This window comes from Verticillium alfalfae, genomic scaffold, assembly GCF_000150825.1.
Source record: "Verticillium alfalfae VaMs.102 supercont1.4 genomic scaffold, whole genome shotgun sequence".
Lineage (NCBI taxonomy): Eukaryota > Fungi > Ascomycota > Sordariomycetes > Glomerellales > Plectosphaerellaceae > Verticillium > Verticillium alfalfae.
The window spans coordinates 2,742,103-2,760,945 of NW_003315035.1; the positions used below are offsets into that span (position 1 = coordinate 2,742,103).

The 18,843-nt window shown below is 53.7% G+C and overlaps 10 protein-coding genes across 10 annotated transcripts in view; 4 read left to right on the forward strand and 6 right to left on the reverse strand.

The window, feature by feature from the left end:
- Window positions 1–458: 458 nt before the first annotated feature.
- Window positions 459–2,629, forward strand: VDBG_04300 (beta-glucosidase; the record flags this gene model as incomplete). Its single annotated transcript, XM_003006301.1, has 3 exons — window positions 459–531; window positions 608–1,013; window positions 1,051–2,629. The coding sequence occupies 3 exons, from the start codon at window positions 459–461 to the stop codon at window positions 2,627–2,629; spliced, it is 2,058 nt and encodes a 685-aa protein (XP_003006347.1).
- A 750-nt stretch (window positions 2,630–3,379) lies between these two features.
- Window positions 3,380–4,191, forward strand: VDBG_04301 (conserved hypothetical protein; the record flags this gene model as incomplete). The annotated part of the gene is made up of 2 exons (XM_003006302.1): window positions 3,380–3,713; window positions 3,791–4,191. 2 exons carry the CDS (start codon window positions 3,380–3,382, stop codon window positions 4,189–4,191), a joined length of 735 nt encoding a protein of 244 aa, XP_003006348.1.
- A 66-nt stretch (window positions 4,192–4,257) lies between these two features.
- VDBG_04302 (calpain-5) lies at window positions 4,258–6,964 on the reverse strand (the record flags this gene model as incomplete). Its single annotated transcript, XM_003006303.1, has 4 exons — window positions 4,258–5,645; window positions 5,721–6,216; window positions 6,304–6,800; window positions 6,862–6,964. 4 exons carry the CDS (start codon window positions 6,962–6,964, stop codon window positions 4,396–4,398), a joined length of 2,346 nt encoding a protein of 781 aa, XP_003006349.1.
- Window positions 6,965–8,468: 1,504 nt separating this feature from the next.
- On the reverse strand, window positions 8,469–8,912 carry VDBG_04303 (zinc finger protein GIS2; the record flags this gene model as incomplete). The annotated part of the gene is made up of 1 exon (XM_003006304.1): window positions 8,469–8,912. The coding sequence occupies one exon, from the start codon at window positions 8,910–8,912 to the stop codon at window positions 8,469–8,471; it is 444 nt and encodes a 147-aa protein (XP_003006350.1).
- Window positions 8,913–9,179: 267 nt separating this feature from the next.
- Window positions 9,180–9,317, reverse strand: VDBG_04304 (zinc finger protein GIS2; the record flags this gene model as incomplete). Its single annotated transcript, XM_003006305.1, has 1 exon — window positions 9,180–9,317. The coding sequence occupies one exon, from the start codon at window positions 9,315–9,317 to the stop codon at window positions 9,180–9,182; it is 138 nt and encodes a 45-aa protein (XP_003006351.1).
- An 892-nt stretch (window positions 9,318–10,209) lies between these two features.
- VDBG_04305 (predicted protein) lies at window positions 10,210–10,873 on the reverse strand (the record flags this gene model as incomplete). Its single annotated transcript, XM_003006306.1, has 2 exons — window positions 10,210–10,495; window positions 10,701–10,873. 2 exons carry the CDS (start codon window positions 10,871–10,873, stop codon window positions 10,210–10,212), a joined length of 459 nt encoding a protein of 152 aa, XP_003006352.1.
- A 79-nt stretch (window positions 10,874–10,952) lies between these two features.
- On the reverse strand, window positions 10,953–12,012 carry VDBG_04306 (conserved hypothetical protein; the record flags this gene model as incomplete). The annotated part of the gene is made up of 2 exons (XM_003006307.1): window positions 10,953–10,966; window positions 11,427–12,012. The coding sequence occupies 2 exons, from the start codon at window positions 12,010–12,012 to the stop codon at window positions 10,953–10,955; spliced, it is 600 nt and encodes a 199-aa protein (XP_003006353.1).
- Window positions 12,013–13,868: 1,856 nt separating this feature from the next.
- On the reverse strand, window positions 13,869–15,310 carry VDBG_04307 (WD repeat-containing protein; the record flags this gene model as incomplete). Its single annotated transcript, XM_003006308.1, has 4 exons — window positions 13,869–13,918; window positions 13,969–14,724; window positions 14,789–14,915; window positions 14,987–15,310. 4 exons carry the CDS (start codon window positions 15,122–15,124, stop codon window positions 13,869–13,871), a joined length of 1,071 nt encoding a protein of 356 aa, XP_003006354.1.
- Window positions 15,311–15,717: 407 nt separating this feature from the next.
- On the forward strand, window positions 15,718–16,495 carry VDBG_04308 (trafficking protein particle complex subunit 3; the record flags this gene model as incomplete). The annotated part of the gene is made up of 3 exons (XM_003006309.1): window positions 15,718–15,752; window positions 15,898–16,120; window positions 16,184–16,495. The coding sequence occupies 3 exons, from the start codon at window positions 15,718–15,720 to the stop codon at window positions 16,493–16,495; spliced, it is 570 nt and encodes a 189-aa protein (XP_003006355.1).
- Window positions 16,496–18,424: 1,929 nt separating this feature from the next.
- Window positions 18,425–18,843, forward strand: part of VDBG_04309 (SOM1 protein) — a gene marked incomplete at both ends in the record, with an annotated part of 2,776 nt that continues 2,357 nt past the window's right edge. Inside the window, one exon of the mRNA XM_003006310.1 lies at window positions 18,425–18,835. Within this exon, the coding sequence (XP_003006356.1) occupies window positions 18,425–18,835 (411 nt within the window). The remainder of the gene's footprint in view (window positions 18,836–18,843) is intronic.

The following is an 18,843-nucleotide window of genomic DNA, read 5'->3' on the forward strand; positions in this document are numbered from 1 at the left end:
TGGCTGAGGACATCAGCACGTTAGCCTAAGCATTTACCCACGATGACTACTCCACTTGATGGGGAGAATAGACGGAATATCGGGACGTCGTTCAGGTAGCTCGCGGCCTTAGAGCTTGCTTATTGGCCGCGCCGAAGAGAGAGCATGACCAAGGCTTGTTGGCAGGCAGCCCCGCGCCGGCCAAGACCCGATTGCTGCCGGTCCCCGCGGAGGGGGCGGCGGGGAAACTGGCCGAGACTGGAGAAATCAAGTGGACGCGGGTCACGACCTTGGAGTTCGTGCCTCATTGCCGCTGCCGGCTGCCTTTGGACGTCACAAAAAAAGGGGGGAGTGAGTGATATAATAGGGATGAGCTCTAGTCTTTCTTTGACAAGTCCCAATGCCATATTTCTCCTCATCCTACATTTACATCTACTCTGGATCGCTTGCTAGACACCCCTCGTGTCACCTCCGCTACAATGGTTGTCGAGCTGGACGTCGAGGCTCTGCTCAAGAAGCTCACGAATTCCGAAAAAGTTGACCTGCTGGCAGGTTTGTACCCTCACGTTTCCGATCTGAGCCTGGACGAAGAGTTGCCCCTGCGACAAATGCTGACACCGCCGCTCAGGTATCGACTTCTGGCACACCAAGGCTCTTCACAAGCATGGAATCCCCTCGGTTCGCCTCAGTGATGGCCCCAACGGCGTTCGCGGAACCAGGTTCTTCGATGGTGTGAAAGCCGCCTGTTTCCCCTGTGGCACAGCCCTCGGCGCCACCTTCAACACTGCCCTGCTTGAGGAGGCCGGCAGAAAGATGGGCGAGGAGGCCAAGTTGAAGGGGGCCCATTGCATTCTCGGCCCAACAATCAACATGCAACGCGCGCCCCTAGGTGGGCGTGGATTCGAATCGATCGGCGAAGATCCTGTCCTGGCTGGCCTCGGGTCTGCTGCTATTTGCAACGGCATTCAGAGCACTGGCGTCCAGGCCACCCCCAAGCACTTTGTCTGCACGATCAGGAGCACAGGCGCAACGCCGTACAAAGCATACTAACTGAGCGCGCTTCTGCGCGAGGATATACGCATGCCATTCAGCTGACAGTCGCGACTCTAAGCCGGGAGCCTTCATGACAGCATACAACGGCGTTAATGGTGTGTATTGTAGTGAGAATTCCGATATCCTTGAAAAGATACTCCGGAAGGAGTGGGGATGGGACGGCATGGTCATGAGCGACTGGTATGGAACTTACACTACGACCGATGCTGCCAATGCCGGCCTGGATCTCGAGATGCCTGGCCCGTCACGCTTCCGTGGCGAGCTTCTCAAATTCTCCGTCTCTACCGACAAGGTCCAACAACACGTGCTGGACGAGCGAGCTCGTGCTATGCTTGTGTTCGTCAAGAAATGTATGAAGCTGGGCATCCCAGAAAATGCAGAGGAGAAGACAGGCGATACGCCTGAGACGGCGGAACTTTTGCGCCGGATCGGCGGCGAATCCCTTGTTTTGTTAAAGAACAAGAACAGCGTGCTTCCACTGAAGAAGAATAAGAAGGTAGGTCTCACGCCCGCCACCATCCGGCCCCTCCATCCCCCCGGCATTCAAGGTTGCCCGAAGCTAATGGAAATGCTCGATAAGACTGTCATCATAGGTCCCAATGCGAAAATCGCAACCTATCACGGCGGCGGCTCAGCCTCTCTTGCAGCATACTACGCTGTGACTCCCTTCGATGGTATCAGCCAAAAGCTTGAATCCGAACCCATATACGCACAAGGCGCCTATTCCCACAAGCTGTTGCCCCTACTGGGCAACGTGGTCAAGTCGCCGTCTGGGGAGCGAGGAATGGTCTTCCGAGCATATACCGACCCCCCCAGCGTTACTTCTCGCAAGCCAGTCGACGAGCGCATCCTGACGAACACGGAACTCAACCTCGTCGATTACTACGTAATCAAAAACCCGCTGTGGTACGCCGAAGTAGAGGGCTCCTTCGTTGCCGAAGAGGACTGTGAATATGAACTTGGTCTCATAGTTTGCGGTACAGCCAACCTCTTCGTCAACGGAATGCTGGTCATCGATAATGAGACGAAGCAGCGCCAAGGCGATGCGTTTTTCGGCACTGCTACGGTCGAAGAAAGGGGCACGACCGAACTCAAGAAGGGTGAGACCTATACATTCAAAGTCCAATTCACGTCAGCCCCCGCATCTAAGCTTCAGGGCAATAACGTCGTCTTCGGCGGTGGCGCACTACGTATCGGCGGCTGTAAGGTCATCGACGACAAGGAGGAGATACGCAAAGCTGCGGAACTAGCAAGAGATGCTGATCAGGTCATTATCTGTTCTGGCCTGAATGCCGACTGGGAGACTGAGGGCCACGACCGCGACCATATGGACCTGCCTGGCTATCTTAACAAACTCATCTCTACCGTCGGCAAAGCAAACCCCAACACAGTAGTGGTGAACCAATCAGGCACCCCGGTCACTATGCCATGGATCAATGATGTAGCAGCCGTTATCCAGGCGTGGTACGGCGGTAACGAGACCGGCAACGCTATCGCGGACGTTCTCTTCGGCGACGTGAACCCCTCTGGCAAGCTCTCCCTAAGCTTTCCTATTCGAGTACAGGACAACCCGGCGTTCCTGAAACTATCGTGCTGAATTCGCACGTACATTCTATGGCGAGGACGTATATATCGGCTATCGGTTTTACGAGTACGCAGACCGCCCTGTCCTCTTCCCCTTCGGCCACGGCCTATCCTATACCACCTTTGAGTTCTCTGATCTGGCCGTTTCGGATCAGAACCATAACCTGAAGGTGGAGCTATCAGTTAAGAACACGGGGTCCATCGACGGCGCTCAAGTGATCCAGGTCTATGTGGCCCCCAGGCAAAAAGCAACGAAGGTCAATCGTCCGCTGAAAGAACTCAAGGGCTTTGGCAAGGTGACACTCGCGGCGGGCGAGACCAAGAAGGCAATCATCAACATCTCTCCCAAATACGCTGCGAGTTACTGGGACGAAGACCGGCACCAATGGTGCGCTGAAGAGGGGGAGTACGAGATCATCGTTGCCGATAGCTCGGTCGTGACGGATAAGGCGCTCAGGGGATCCTTCACTGTTGCTGAGACATATTGGTGGTCCGGTGTGTGAATCGAAAAGGGCGTCACGATCTATTATGTAGAAGGTTTTCAAGAAGATTGGATTTATACAACAGCCAACACCAATGATCTTTCCTCGCGAGTAGCCTTGATGTACAGCCCTGTACTTCCTCATGGATGCTGGTTGGTACACAATCACGTGATACCGCGTCATGTTGACCAAGCGCCTCTCTATCTTCAGTGACCATATACGTACAGCAATCGCCCTTTCCAACCAGATCGGCTGGTACAGGATACCTCCATGCACGCGCCATGGTCTTGAACGCTCCAGTCCCGCATGCGCTGCCCACAGTCATCTCCCTGAAACAGACGTTTCTCGAATCGCAGACGCGTTTGCTTTCTCTGAATCTTGCCCCAACTCGCCGGTGGCGCGCTGATAATGCTGCGGCAGTCGAACCCTTACCGGTTGCTGCAATCGATGACGCGCTCCTCGGCCTTACCCAAATTCTTCAGCAGCACGCCCGTCGGATCTATCCTCCACAGTCAACGCGCCTCATTGCGGAACAGATCGATAAGCTGTACCAGACCGAGAATGAGACGACAACGTGGGACAGCGGTGAGCTCATCGCTACAAACGCCGACCTAAGTATGAGAGCAATCGCCTCCCTCCCACTTCGTACCTTGTGGTAACCTGGCTGACGCTTCCATCATTTCGGCCCGAAGGCGACGAAAAGTCCATCGCCTCACTTCCACCCACCTGGCCCGTGACAAAGGACTTGGACGCTCTGCCCATGGAGGCCAAGCGGTATGCTGACCATGTATCTGTCCTGAATGCTCTCGTCGCGAGGCGGGCACAGGTACATGAGCGAATCGAGCAGCTGTGCCGTCTAGAGAAGGCCATTCGGCCCTACCGTATAAGTGACAACGGCCTTGGTCTGCAAGAAAACGTGGTCACTCGCGGCGGCGAGGTCGAGAGGGAGCTGGAGCGTATGCGCATGCTTCTTGTGCGTGTTAGTGGCCGCATTGCATCATTGCCTACACCTAACAGTGAGGGTAAAAAAGGAACTCATTCCATCGCTGGAGCTGAGGAGGACAAAATCCAACAACTACTGCGCGAGTTCTGATATTCTGATCCAAGTCATTCGCGGCAACATTTCAAAGGACTGCGAATGAGTAACGACTGATGAGATACATGATAACTTATTACTTGGTATCGATACTTTAGGTTACTATCACGGGCGTTTGCTGCCAGGCCGGGATGCCACGAATAGAACTGTCTGCCCATCTATTCAACAGGTGACAACTTGACCTATGACAATGCATCAGCATCAGCCGTCACTGATGTGGACCACGATGCTTTTCTTCCTCTGCTTGATACCCCCATTCAGAGTCGCATCTTTTTCCGTGTCGTCAATATCAAGGCCCTTTGTCATCTCCGCAACCTGCATGGCAGTATCCAAGGTTTCGCTTTCGACCCTGGTCTGAAGAGACAGGACCTGCAACGTGACCACATCACCTGTTTCTTGTTGGACTTGCGACTCGGGCCCGACCATGTGATATACCCTCAAACCGACCACAACTACAGCGTTCCAGGGGTTCATCTCAAACTCGTCCGGCTCTTCTGGAGTGGGCGATGCTGAGGCGGAAGGACAATGGCACAGGGAGCCTGTGTTGTTGTTGGTCGGGTTGCCCATATTTTTGTTCGTCGCTGCGTTCTCGATCTCTTTGCCCCGCATTTCTAACAAAGCTGAAATGAAGTTGCTCTCTTCGTGACCGCCTTCAGAGCTGTTGAAACTGCGATCGTCAGAATTTACATCTGGCTGACGCCAAACTGTGCGACCGGTCCTCGTAAATCTGCTCTCCTGGTTTCCTGTCCAATCACAAGATCTCTGCTTCCCGCCTTCCTGAAGTATGCTTCGAATGGTCGAGCGTAGTTTGTCTTGTTCGTGGGCACCCCGCACCTTCTCGTCAGAGGCGCGCGTAGATTTTGCGTTGGCTCCCATTAAACCTTTCCCATGAGCGATATCATATGCCAATCCGGTATGCATTAACTTGTCCCGCCGACTTTTGGCGTACTTACGAATCACTTGATGGGTGGGAAGTAGGTCGTCGTTGCGAGTGGCTTCAACACGGACGTGGATTTCGTAGTTGCCAGCTTCAAGATCAATCTCGACGTTGACCGATCTTCTCATTCGGTATGCAGGCTCGCTGCGAACGACATATGCCTCTCCATCGCCAGCTCTATGCAAGCGGAAGCCGAGGTCAAATCGATATTGACCTTCCAGGCCTCGAAAGTAGCGATCATCCAGCTGTGATAGCACGATGACCACCGGCCCAGCCCTAGTAATAGTCAGAGCGAAAGAAGTTTTGTGGTAGTCCGAAACCCAGGGAACCTCTAGAGTGGTCCATTTCGTTATCGAAGTCCAGTCGGGGCCAAAGAGGCGAGTAACGTCGAACATTGAATACTTCTTTAAGAGGTCGGTATAAGAGATCCAAAAGGCTCCATCATCGCCGAAAGAGTGATTGAGTTGCCGTAGCCATTCTGGAGTCCATTCCTTCGAGCCATCAGACCATGCACCTTATATTTCGTTAGCAAAAACTACGCCAGACGGGGGGGGCGAAAACAATTCTCAGAAGAACGCATTGGCCTGACCTTTCCACTCTCCTTTGCCCCATGGATTCTTCAGGTGAACAAGGCGTTCCCCGTTGAGCTCAACTGCCTTCATTACACTGTACGCATGCATTTCGACGATTCCATTACGCTCACCCCGGCCTCTTGAAGCAAACCCAGTCGAGCAGCTGATGAGGCAATCTTGATTCACGCGCAGAAACTTCTGCTTCCAGAAAACCTCTTTGCTCAGAATATCTGTGGTGTAGAGCTCAGTCGTAACCCCTCCGGTCAAGTCTTCGACGGCCTCGCCGGTAAAACCGCCCTCGATGGCAGAGTATTCACCATGAGCTTTCGCGTAAGCCTTTTCCAGTAGCGGAAGCCACGTTTCGTTTGGATTCTCACATTGGGCGAAATACAAGGCGCCGCTGTTTGACTGGTAGATTTTGCGGTAGGCATCTTCTGAGTTGATGCGTTCTCGGTCATCCCAAAGGTTTCGCTCAAGATAGCTTTCGTCATAGTCAGGTTTTGTGAGGTAAAGCTATCAATTGAGGTCAGGAGGTGACCCCAATAGGTTCACTTGCCACCGCGAAAGTGATTTTGAGACGACGAAGGGGTTCCATCGTACCTTGTCGTCAATGATGACACTGAACCACTCAGCGTCACAATGGAAGACGAAGCCATAGACTCCGACCTCCTGGTCATGTGAAACACACACCCTTTCGATCAGGCCAGGCTTATTGCTGAGGCCGCACAGGGCTGCCATAAGCCAACAATCGCCCCCACGACCTTGGCGCACATCGTTGGCAGTAGCGTCGTCGATGTAAAATTGAGGCTCATCAAATATGTCAACAACGCGTTTAATGGACCTCGGTCGCAGCAAAGGATCCGGCGGCTCTCTGTCTTTAATGTTCCAAAGGGAGTCGAGACAATTCCGACTTCCGAATTTCAAATCGAACTCGAGATCAAAATGCGGGTCGCGATACTTCTGGTTAACAGCGCGGCATTCATCCACGATCTTGCGCACTTTGATCCGGCAGAGGGCTACTGCTTCGTCGAATGAGGTATGTGTTGTTCTCTTAACTGCCTTTTCAACGTGGGGGTTCCTGGGAATGACAGTAGTGGCTATCGGTCGTTGATTAGTCTTCAAGTCATTTTAACGAAAGGTTAAGTGCATGTATGATACCCTTGCCCGGAGCTTTGGTGGTAAACTTATCCCAGAACTCGTCAATGGCCGCTTGAGGCGCTTGCTGTATCCTTTTGCCTTTAGATACGGCTGCGGAGGCCATTGTGTAGTTGATGACGGGCTGGCACCTCGATCTCCGGCTGATCGGTGGCACAGGCAGACGAATGAGAAAAACAAAGTAGCGCGCAACGATACGCAGAATAAACGGCGAACGTCGGCACAAAGCATGCAGTATCACGGGAGAGGCGGTGTGTTTGTGAGGGTCGAGACACCAACGTGATCGGGTTGGACAAAGCTGGAAACATGTCAAGCTTCACCAGACCCAGGCAGCAACCGCCACGCAGAGAGGGGTCGCAGCTGCCCATAAAGAGGCAAGCAAATGAGGCTGAGCAACATGGTTTCCACCGCCACCATGATTGGACGTCGGTGCAGTGACATTAGCAGTACATGGTAAACTGCGTCTGCATGTGCCGTCTGCATTCGCACGCAGCACAAACCACCGGCGTGAGCCAACGTGGCCTGCGAAAGTACTACACAAGTACGGAAACCCTTAGCGACCAGATCCAGGCTCCGATTGTCGAGCGCCTGGTGAAAGGTAGTATCGCGTCTGCTTACCGCGAACACCTGGAAGCAGTGCACAGTAAGGTAGATGAGGTATTTCATGTCTACATCGCGACAATCAAGTCGACTGACGTCCCTGTTCGTTCGCCGTTCGAGTGAAATATTCTACGTAGCCACAGTCACTCCCTCCTCTCAACCCAACCAGCTACCGCTGCAACCAATCTCAAACTGAGCCCTCTTTAGAAGAGGGGTTATCGGTCCAGGGCCTCTGAGATTGACATTTGGTATCTACTGCCGTCGTCGGGCAGAAAATCTTGCTATGTCGCCCACCAGGCCTGGCAGCTTCACCGACGCTCCGTGAGTTCAACTTCTTCAAGACACCCAAGAAGTCGCTCAGCTGCTGACCACGAGTATCGCACGATAACGGCTCGCTATGCCACTCTGCCAAGAGTCTCTACTCAATAACCGTCTGTCTGCGCTGTCCCATTTGCCGCTCAAACGTAACCGGGGTCCACAAGAAGACCCGAGCCTTACGTTCGCCGTGCCCAAAATAAATCCTAGGGGCATTAGGCCGTAAAGTTATTGGTAATCGTAGGTTTCCTCCTTCTCATCCACCGCGGGAACTCTGTGCGAGCTGGACTTGCGTAATAGTCAAGGACCGTATTACAGGAGTTGTAGTCAAAAGAATGTATGATTCGTTGAATGAAAGCTTGAGCCGTGTCCGAGGGTTTGAAAATCCGACAGAGCTGAAGAAGAGGAATGTGTCCTAGACGCCGTAGAGATAAAAACAAGTGATGCGCCCTATGTCCATGAGTAATGTTTCGTGTGGATAGCGTGAGCCCGTGCGTGATGAATAGCGTGAAAGAAAGAAAAAGTTGAGGTCGTTGTGATGATAGTTCTAAAGCAAGATCCGTTTCGGCCTAGGTACGCACGGCACAGAGACCGTAGCAAGTGACCAAGCCGAGACTCCTGGAAAGCGGGCCAGCGCAGGTGACAAGGCGTGCCTGTCCGACCAGTAACAGGGGCGGGAGACGGGCTTTTTCTTCTTAGGCAACGGGGGCCAATGGAGCGACAGGCGGCGCCAAAGTGGCCGTAGCGTTAAGGTCGACAACATCGTTGGGAATCTCGCCATTGGCGACCTTCTGCGGGCAGTCGCGCGAGATATGACCAGCCTCACCGCATTGGTAGCAGGTCTTTCCAGCGGTGTTGAGCGGTCCACCGTTGGGCGCGGTGCAATCGCGAGAAATGTGGCCGAGCTTGCCGCAGGCGTAGCACTTCATGGCTTGGGCCTGGCAGTCGCGCGCAAAGTGGTTAGGTCCTCCACACTTGTAGCAGGTTGCGGGGCGCGGACCGCCGGCGAAGCCGCCTCGTGCAAAGCCACCATATCCGCCGCGGGGAACGGCAGCACCACGACCCAGGCCAACACCAGCTGGGGTAGGGCAGGTTCGCTGGAAAATGAAGTTCGTCAGAACGCAGATCGAGACTTGCATTGGTAGATGGAGCTTGGCTTACGGCGAGATGACCAGGCTGGCCGCAATTGTAGCAGCGACCACTAGTACCTGCACCGCTCAAGCGAAGAGTCGGGCAGTCCGCCTGAACGTGCCAAGGCCCTGGCAGTGGTAGCACTGCTTAGCCTCGGTGGTACGAGGCAGAGGGCAGCCATTGGACTCGTGTCCTTCGTTGTTTACGTCAGTGAGTGATTCATATATTATGGCTTGGCGCACCACAGCTTACCGGGTTGCTTGCCTAGTAGATAGTCAGTGGGAGTGGCGCAATAATAGTTGGCAGGTGGGAGTCATACAGTTGTAGCAAAGGCGCTCAGCAGAGGAGCAGACCTCGGCGTAGTGGCCAACATTGCCACACTTGTAGCAGGCGCGGCGAGAGAGGGAAGACATGATGTGAACAATGATGATCTGCCTCAGACGTTGTCAGCAAGGTTTCATCCAGGCTTTACTGATACAGACGGCCGGCCACTGGTCCAAAGGACGACAATAAGACCTGTAAGTTGTCGATCTACAATTCCGGCAGAACAGTTCGGCTGATCCGTATGGTGTTCCACAGTTGAGCCGATCAATTGCGCAGGTGCGCTTAACAAGTTTCAGTCGCAGTATATGGTTGAGGCCTGGCGCACCAAGCAATGGTAGGATAGCGAACAAGGCAAATCGCGGGCGCGTGTCTTGCGGCGCAAAAGAGCAACCTGGTTTGGACGCAGGGTGCTGCTCTCAAATTGCGATGCGACGCACTCGCAAGCGAAATTAGGCGACCGGAATTTTTCTAGTTTCGTAGGCGGACTCAAGGACGGGTGCAACAATATCAAGGAGCTCCGAAAGATCTCAGCGGAGAGTGCCTGTGTCGCCCATCTCTGGCGTTGAGAGGCAGGCGCAAGCATGCTGCAGTTGCAACTGGCCGGTGGTGTTAATTTTGTGGTGGTGGTGGTACGTGATGCGTGATAGGGTACACAGCCTCGGCCGAGGGGAGCGGAGGGGGCGGAGGGGAGCGGAGGGGAGACGGGACATTGCGGATAAGGAGGGGGTGTACACGGCCTCAGTCGTGCGAAAGCAATTGACGAGCAAGAAGATGAAGGGAAGACAGCTTACCTTGGTTTGCGAGTAAAGTGGTGGATTGCAGGAAAATCGTACAAGGAATGGGGGACGGCGGGGGGGTATCGTTTTCTTCGATGAGCGGAAAGTAGTGTTCTCCTGAGTCCAGCAACAACCGTCGACGACGACAACCTTCCAATCTTCTCACCACCAGCAGCCCGAGAGGGGTTCTCGAGTGGAAAAATTTTCAAGAAAGTGACGATGTTTGGTGGAAGCGGAAGCGGAAAGGGGAGCGAGAAGGGCATGGGCGAGTGAAGAGACGCAGACCACAGGCCGGGTGCCCCAAGGTCCAAAAGAGGAGAGGCACAGATCCATCGTGGTGGACACCTCGTTCCTGGTGCTCTCCTGTGACTGGCGTATGAGGGCCAGGCACCGTGCGCCTGCCCCGGGACCGGGGGGAGGGGTCGCTTCGACTCGACATGGTTGTGGGGTGGGTAATCACTCCACCATCACGTTTGCGACACGTGATATAGCTTCAACAGGCATGTTGTATCTGACTGTCCAAGCACTCAGTGGCTCCTACGGAGTTCACGGTACTGTTCCACGTACCTGACCTTTTACCGAGCTCAAGCTGACATCGAACCAGCCTTTGTATGACAACAACATCGAATCATACATGTATTGCAGCTAAGGTACCTTAAGGTGTATGCCACAACCCGATTCCAATCGTACACTCACCATGGAGCTTGCCTTCCATTCAGCCGCCCCACCTCCGAGGGGTGGACGGGCTGAGGCGTGGGCATTTCCATCATTGCGGCAGGTGCTATGGAGCGAGGCCTAGCCTCCACAACGTAGTCAACTCCATCCTCCGAAGCATATGAGGGCGGTCGAGAAGCGCCTGGATTCCCCATCTCTGTCGTTCTTGAGTCGCCTCGAGCAGGTAGTGGCTCATTCGGTACCGCGTTTGGGTTACGCTGCCAGTAAATGCGATCAGGGTCGACTCGCTTAATTTTATCTTCTCGTCAGTGATCCACTTCATCATGTGCCAGGGCGGACGACAAGGGAGGTGCCGGATCTTACCACACTCTGCCGCCAGGCACCGTACGGAGGCGGCTTGGTTTCTTGGCGGCTTGCTGTCCAACTTCGGATCCCTCTTCTTCTCCGGGCCAGGACTACTCGAATCGAATCGGCTCTTCCGGCACCGCAAAGATCCCGAGATGCTGCGCTTCATGTGTCACTGGCTGCTCTGGCTGCGGCCGATACACCAGCAGGCAGAGGCGGACCACTCTGTGACTGAAAAAGACAGCGGCAAAGAGGATCATTAATATGAGAAGTACCGTGAACTCGCTCTGCTGGATCTTTCTAGACACAGTCAAGGCCAGATCTATTTGAATCTTGCGTTAGATCGCGTTACTCGGCGCTACCACATACGAGAGACTAGCGTTAACTAGCAAGACAACTTACAAACAGTCAGAGTCATGAGAACCAGACACCCTGAGACGAAGCACTGCACAGCCAGGGACCGAGCACGTTGTGAGGCGGTCCACGGCAAACAGAATAAAAAGCGTTTCGGTTGAGTGCCAGCATGGCCGGGCTGCCTAAGCCCCAGCCACGTCCCTCGTCTCGGTTGTCTGGAGCGTCGATATTGTTGGTTCCCTCCTTCTAGAGCTCTCGATTCGTGTACGTAGATGCCCGACCAACGCGCGTCGGGCCATCTATTTCCAGCCAAATGAACCGGCGACATCGGCGCACTTGATCGCATCGGAGGAGAGTGCCTGACTTCGCCTGCTCGAGACGCAGCAGTTGGTATCACATATTGCTGAATGAATCGAGGAGAGATGCCCTGACCATTTCCCTCACTTCTGTCGATTCGAAGTGGTGGTAGGCTGAAGCCGAGATTGAATCGTGGAGTCTTGGGGCTGTCACCGGCTTCGCCAGTATCGTTACTGAGGCTCGTGATGGGTGCATTATCATCGGCTGATCGTCTTGTGAAAGGTTGTGGGCGCCGTACTGAAAGCGGACCTAGGCGCCATGAGGAGGCCTGTTGCATTTCGTTCGCGACTGCAGGTCCACCAGCCTCGTGCAACCCAACAGTCCGCTGTTCGGTCTCCCCATAACCCGCAGCGCGCCCCGGACCCAGGCGATCCATCGGCTGGTGTCGTCAGACAAAAGAGAGGGCGATCTATGCAGTTACTTTGTTCATGGCCTGCAACATGGGTCGTTGCTGAGTGTGAGGTGATGATTCCTATTGCAGGGCAAAACAGCGCACTGCGACGCTAGATAGTAACTGTTGCTAGTCGGGAGGATCGTTGTCGCTAAGAGATGTCGATCAGTCAGTGCCTGCCTTCTGCAAGTGTATATTCGTGAGCCACGACATTGATAGCTGGTACCTACTACAACGAAAATTTCTCTTGATGAACAGAAGTACTCGGACAATAGCCAGTCTTGCGAATCTGTGACACCACCCGAAAAGAGAAGTTTGCCAAAGTTGGGCCTCGGGGAGGTGGGAAGAGGCATGCTTGATCAATATTAGGCAAGGGGCGCGGATCGAGACAGCTAGGGGTAAATATGTTGTTGGTTTGGGGGAATGGATCGGATGGTGTCAGGTCAAAGAACATGTCGGCCTTGCACCAAGGATTGTGCTATGGGTACGGGATTCTTGGAAGGGACGGGTGAAGGGAGGGGAGGCCAACTAGGACGAGGGGTGAGGAAATGTAACGCGATCGCTGCGTCGCAGGGTTATGTTCCGTCCATTCAGACGAGACGCGTCAGGGGCCAAAGACCCCAAAGGTTCCCAGACAGTACGCTTTATCGACCGAAGTGACACTCATTGCCACTGACCATGTCATACTTTGCCTGTCCTCCGACACGTACATGTATGATGCTGTCCGACTGCCGCCTGGACACGCAGGGGCACGGGGTTTGGTGATGGGGCAGATCAGGTTTCGGATTTCGTGTGAACCCCCTCCCTGTTCGAGACCCCACGCGGCTTTGGCGATCGGCTGATTGGCCCTGAATCAATAGCTGAAGCACAAAACAGCACTAAGATGCCTACCTAGACTGGAACGTCACCCAATCGTTGTCTCCTTGGTAGTTCGAAATGGAACTCTCTTCTGTACCTTGCATTCCTTCCTCTTCATCATTTTGCCTCAAGTAATTTGCCCTTTTTTGTACGATTTCTCGAGACATTGAAACAATCATCGTCAACTATTCTGAATGTCGGAAGCAGCCTGTGAAGCCCAATGTAAAGAAATGCGGCGCGACTTGTTCATTGACAGCCTGCTTCCATCCAAATACACCACACACCATTAACAGGAGCGACTTTAATGAAATATTTGTGAGACCTGCGCATAACCTACAGATGGATAATGAACGCTGTGGTGAGCTACTGGCACGATGAAGGATCAACCAATAAGGACGGCCCTGTTATTGTCTTTGAACTGTCTGATATAGTAACGCCAGCATCATTTCTCAAGTGCGTAGTTGCAGTCAGGCGCCTGCCTGTGCGCGCAGCCCGGAAACCGTCACACAACATCTCATAGACATCCGAGAAACATAACGTTTCAGCGTGTCCAAATGTGTATCGACTACAATATGGTGAGTGGCTAGTCTCCCTCCCATAATCAAGTTTTTGAACGGCTCATGCCTTCATTTTCGTCCCTGGCCAGGCCCCTTTCATCGCTTAAGAAGGCCCGGAGGGTCGCAAGCGCACACGCCCTCTTTCGCCTGGATCTGAAGCCGAGAGGGTAGCCAGAGCATGATTTGATCTCTTCAAGACAGCAAGACGGTAGCCATACTGCGATGAGCCTCCCTGCATTCCTGCTGTAATTCCGAATAAACCACCGATCTAGTACATCGAAGGCTCTGTGTGGTTTGCCATGTCTCAGTGGGTAGAGTGTAGGTGAATCATCGTAGCTCGCCCAGAAGCATATTGCGATCAGAAGACGCCGAGAGAACTATTTGTCTTGTTAGATTGGACAAAAAAAACCACCAAGCTTACACTTACGAATAGGTTCAGATCCTGGTGCAAATTCGGCGCAGTTGACAGTGCCTTTGTGTCCAGGAAGCTTGTACGCCAATTTCCCGGAGTCATTGGACCAGATGGTGACAGTGCCGTCCCCGGAGCCCACGGCCACGTGTTTGCCAGCTGAGTCCCAACTTGCGCGAACAAGGTTCTTCTCTAAGCCCGTAGAGGCGCCATCGAACGTCCGAATGTGGCGTTCTGTTGGTGCAAAGGGGCGGATGTCCCATGTTCTTGCAGTGGAGTCCATGGCATAGGATAGGAGCGACTGTGAATCAGGGGATACCCTCAATGAAGTGATCGTGTCTTGATGGCCGAGCATGGAATACACAACGGCTTTCTTTCGCAAGTCCCACACCTTGATGTCGTTATCGATACCGCCAGAGTAGACTTCATTGCCAGCTTCCGATATGGCGACTGCCGTCACAGGAAAATCCGTTTGTATGTAGTCCGCCGCATGTTTGGTTCGAGGATCCCAGAGCCCGATTGACCCGTCATCGCTGCCACTGATGAGCACCTCGTCGCCTCGCCTGCTGATGTCCATAGCATTAATGACCTCCTCATGGCCGACATAGCGCCGTATCCGTGTGCCATTGTCGAGATCCCAGCTGGCCAAATGCATGTCGGCCGAGGCTGAAAAAAGAATTCGCGAGTCTCTCGACCACTGGAGGTCTAAAACGGCACCGCTGTGCCCTTTGAGGATACCGTAATTCTCGCAATCGCCATATGTTCTCCACAGTACTATGTCCACTAAGTCAGCGATTTGTTATGAATGCAACTGCGACGAATGTCAGTAAAAGCTTACATATACTTCTGTCCATGGATCCTGAAGCGATGAAGTTCCCAGTAGGATCAAACTTGGCTGCGAAGACCTCGCCAGAATGGCCGGACAGCTCCATCACCGGCGCTTGCAGCCCACTGGTTCGAGGAGCCTACAGAGAAGATGTGTAAGCATACTAACAACAATCATCATTACCTATACACGAAATCCATAACGACTCACAGTCTTAACAAGAGCAGTGCCGTTTGCAGAGGCATTGAGCCTTGCGAGGGCTCCTGAAGATGTTCCAACATTTTGTCTCTTAACCAGCGCCTGCCTGGGGCCTGGCTCGTCGGAGGCGGGTCGTTTTTCGGCCGACATGTGAAGCTGGACAGTCGAATCGGGTGATTTCGTAGTGTTATTTCAAGCGAGTGATTAACGTGTGCTGTAGGTGGGCTCGTGGACAGTCGGACGCTTGGGATGTGCCGCCAGTCAACTGTTGATACAGCGCGCGTTGGAAGGTACGAAATGCAGAACTTAGGTATCTGGTCCGAAACCGAAACTCGCAAAGGATGGATGTACTACCATATTGGCGCGACGAGACGTGTTCGTGGTGGGTCGACTTTTCGTTAAATGAGATAGCCCAGTTAGATACATATGATGCGTCCGTCGGGGCTGTAGCGTGGGCCCAGTTTACAGTCAGGAACAGTCGGGGCCTGCCACCCACGAGCGACTGCCATGCATCACAACAACCTCAAGTCGTAACAGGCAATGTAGCTATTGTTTCGCGCACGAAATTGCCATTTCCCACCAGTTCACACCCACCCGCGTCCGGCAACAATCACCTGACGCGAGCTCCTCACACCGCCGGCGGAGACTTCACGTCATACCTCCCGAGGTAGTCAACGCATTCTGAGCTGCAGCGTCGAGGCCAAGCCCCCCAACTGTATCCTTGATTGGCGATATCCGCAAACATGTCCGCAAACAAGGCTACTCGGCTCGGTGAGGAGTAAGTGGCCTGTCCCAAGGATCTGCGTGCCCATGATATCGGTATTAACACACGTAGGATATGGAAGTAAGCACCAAGTTCCTTCTCGCTAAAACGATCCTCTACCAATGCGTTTCCAGTCCTAACCTCGGGTCGGCCCCCCCAGGACTCGAGTCGACAAAGTCAACGCCGAGCTTGTTACACTCACTTACGGTACCATAGTTGCCCAGCTGTGCAAGGACTTCGACAGTGATTATGTCGAGGTCAACAAGCAGCTAGATAAAATGGGCTATAACATTGGGTTGCGCCTGATCGAGGACTACCTAGCAAAATCAAACACTATGAAGAGATGTTCCAATTTTCGAGAGACTGCGGATGCGATTGCGAGAGTGCGTTCATGGAGGCCAACCCCAGCCCATCCCCCTCCTTTACTGACGAGCCATCAACACTAGGTTGGATTCAAAATCTTCCTCAATATCACACCGCAAGTTACCAATTGGACGACAGACAACAAACAGTTCTCCCTCGTGTTTGATGAGAACCCCCTAGCCGACTTTGTCGAGCTGCCAGATGACGCTCGGGCACAGGATGAGCTTTGGTATTCCAACCTATTTTGCGGAGTACTTCGAGGGGCACTTGAAATGGTGCAGATACAAGTCGAGGCCCACTTCATCAGCGATGTACTTCGGGGTAACGATACAACGGAAATGAGGGTTTCGTTGATACGATATATTGACGATGAACTGCCCCCGGAGGACGATTGAGTAGCCCCCAGTTCCGAGATATGCTGCGCCTCAATTACTGTTCGGCATGAGCAATTCATAATGGCGTAGCGAATTGCAAAGCAGTCGGTTTTTCCAACTTTCCAGGCTGACCTCGCACACTCGAATCACCTCACACGATCGGCACAATGAGTGGAGATTGAAGCATCAATCCGGCTAATGAACCATACATGCAGGCAGCGGAGGACTTGAAAACAGGCCTGGCAAGTCAAGGCCTGGTTCTTGGTATCATATATCACTCTGTTGCTAAGAAGCGGTCGCTCAAGCGCAGGCTTAGGAGTGCGCGTATGAGCTCGAAACGTAAGAATGGCATTGGCGATTCGAACAGGCGAAGCACCCGGACAAGGCTGTGCTTTGAGATTGGTGGGCTAAGTTTGGCTCTGCCACACGAGTCGGTTGGCAATGCCGACCTGAATTGTTGCTTGATATCTCCTATCATGGCCGGAATGGGGATGAGTGCTCCAAGCATAGAACAAGACGACCTGATATCGCCATCATGCAATACTTACCCCTGAATGATCGCGTGGGCGGCCCTATGCCGGGGCAGAGCTCCAAGTGCTGGACAAGTCCGGGTCGGCGCGGGGTCGCCCTTTTGGAAGAGAGGCGCCTAGTTAACGGTAAGGAGTTCCTCGTCCCACGAGCCGCGCTTGGCATCTGGAGGACAGCTCAGGTGGGGCATTGTGTGAACTTCTTGATGATATAGAATACGTCTCAACTATCACAATTAGAGACTATTAGAAGAGATCAAGGTGCGGAAGGCCCTTCGACAGATATGACAGCTACGCAAGCATTTTTCGGTTCACGCTGCACGGTGCAACTTTCCCCCAGTGCGTCCGTAACTCTACTCATTCTTAACATGAGGTAGGTACCTTACCTATCTATAAAAGCTAGCCAACAGGACGGCATGAATTCAAATGTATGCCTCAGGCTCACACGTGCCCATAAATGCGCAGACGTGCTCAGCTCTACCCGCAATTGGAAGTCTCGTCGCTGTTCTCGGGCCTGCCACCCAGGTCTACGGGTGTCCCCCAAGAGCTCCCCATGCCCAGATTCACCTAAGTGCCCCTGTTCTGCCTTGTCTAGCTTTCGACTTGGCTGCTAACGAAAATTGGGAAAATCCCAACCCCATCCTTTCCCTCTTCACTAGCGACTCCCTTCTCCTTCATCGACTCGTCCTGCTGGCGCCCCCCCTCCACCCATACAGAGCGCACCCCCTCTCTTTCTCCAGCTACGACCTTACCTGTGTCGCCTACCCATGGTCGCCTTTTGATGCATCCAATTCTTTCGCTTGGCCACTCGATTCTGTCGCATCGCCTCGCCAGTTTCGTGTTGCGAATGAGCCACTGCGCTGCATCCGCGAGACCAACTAAGCGAGCCCCGTAAAACACCCTACTACCGCGAGCGGCACGCCAAACCAGCGTGTCACCACTGCCATACCACGCCCACGCCTCCTGCCGCGCCCGCCTCGCAACTATTCCAGCGCCTTCCACACTTGCGCACCTCAACCCCCGTCCATCCAACTCAATCTCTATTCACTTTCCGCACGTCCAGCAGTGCCTTCGCCGCTGCTTCTGATTGTCCCTCTGCCTCAGGCTTGCTCTTCGTCCGGTGGCCTCTGTCGCCCCCCGACACGTCCCGCGCCAGGAGAGGCTGCTAGCGCTCCGCGTCTTCCACGGAGAGAACGCTACAAACTCGACTCAACATCAAGCCATCGAACCACTGACTTGGACCAGACTTGCAACCTTTTTGGTCACCGCTCACGGCGAGACTTGCTAATCGAGCACCTCAAGGTCGCTGTCCCTTTCCAACTCAACCGACGAACTTTATCACGCACGACGCCTACATCGCCAACCATCCATTCCACTCCCACCTTGTCTCGCAGACAATTGTCTGTGACGCGATTTCATCACCATGAACGTAAACCCGAACGTTCCCAACATGAACGCCATGGGTGGCCCAGTCGGCGCACCCATGCCGATGATGAACAATGGTGTCGTCCCTCCCCAGGCCGTTCCTGGCCCTGGCCCCGGGCCTGCTCCGCGACCAGTACTAGCTCCCACTGAGAGCCAGCGAACACTTCTCAACACTTACATCTATGAGTACTTCATCCGAAACAATATGTACGATTGTGCTCGTGCGCTTCTCGGCAGCGATGCGCAGGTTAATGTGCATAAGGACAGTCACAATCGTCGTAGGGATGAGAACGGCAATGTCCTCGGCAACGGTCTTGGTGACGACCCCATGGATACCGACTCCAAGGATGACATGGACAAGCTGCCGGAAACCTGCCCGGCGCCAGTTGCGTATGCCTGCATCCGAGACGTCTTTTT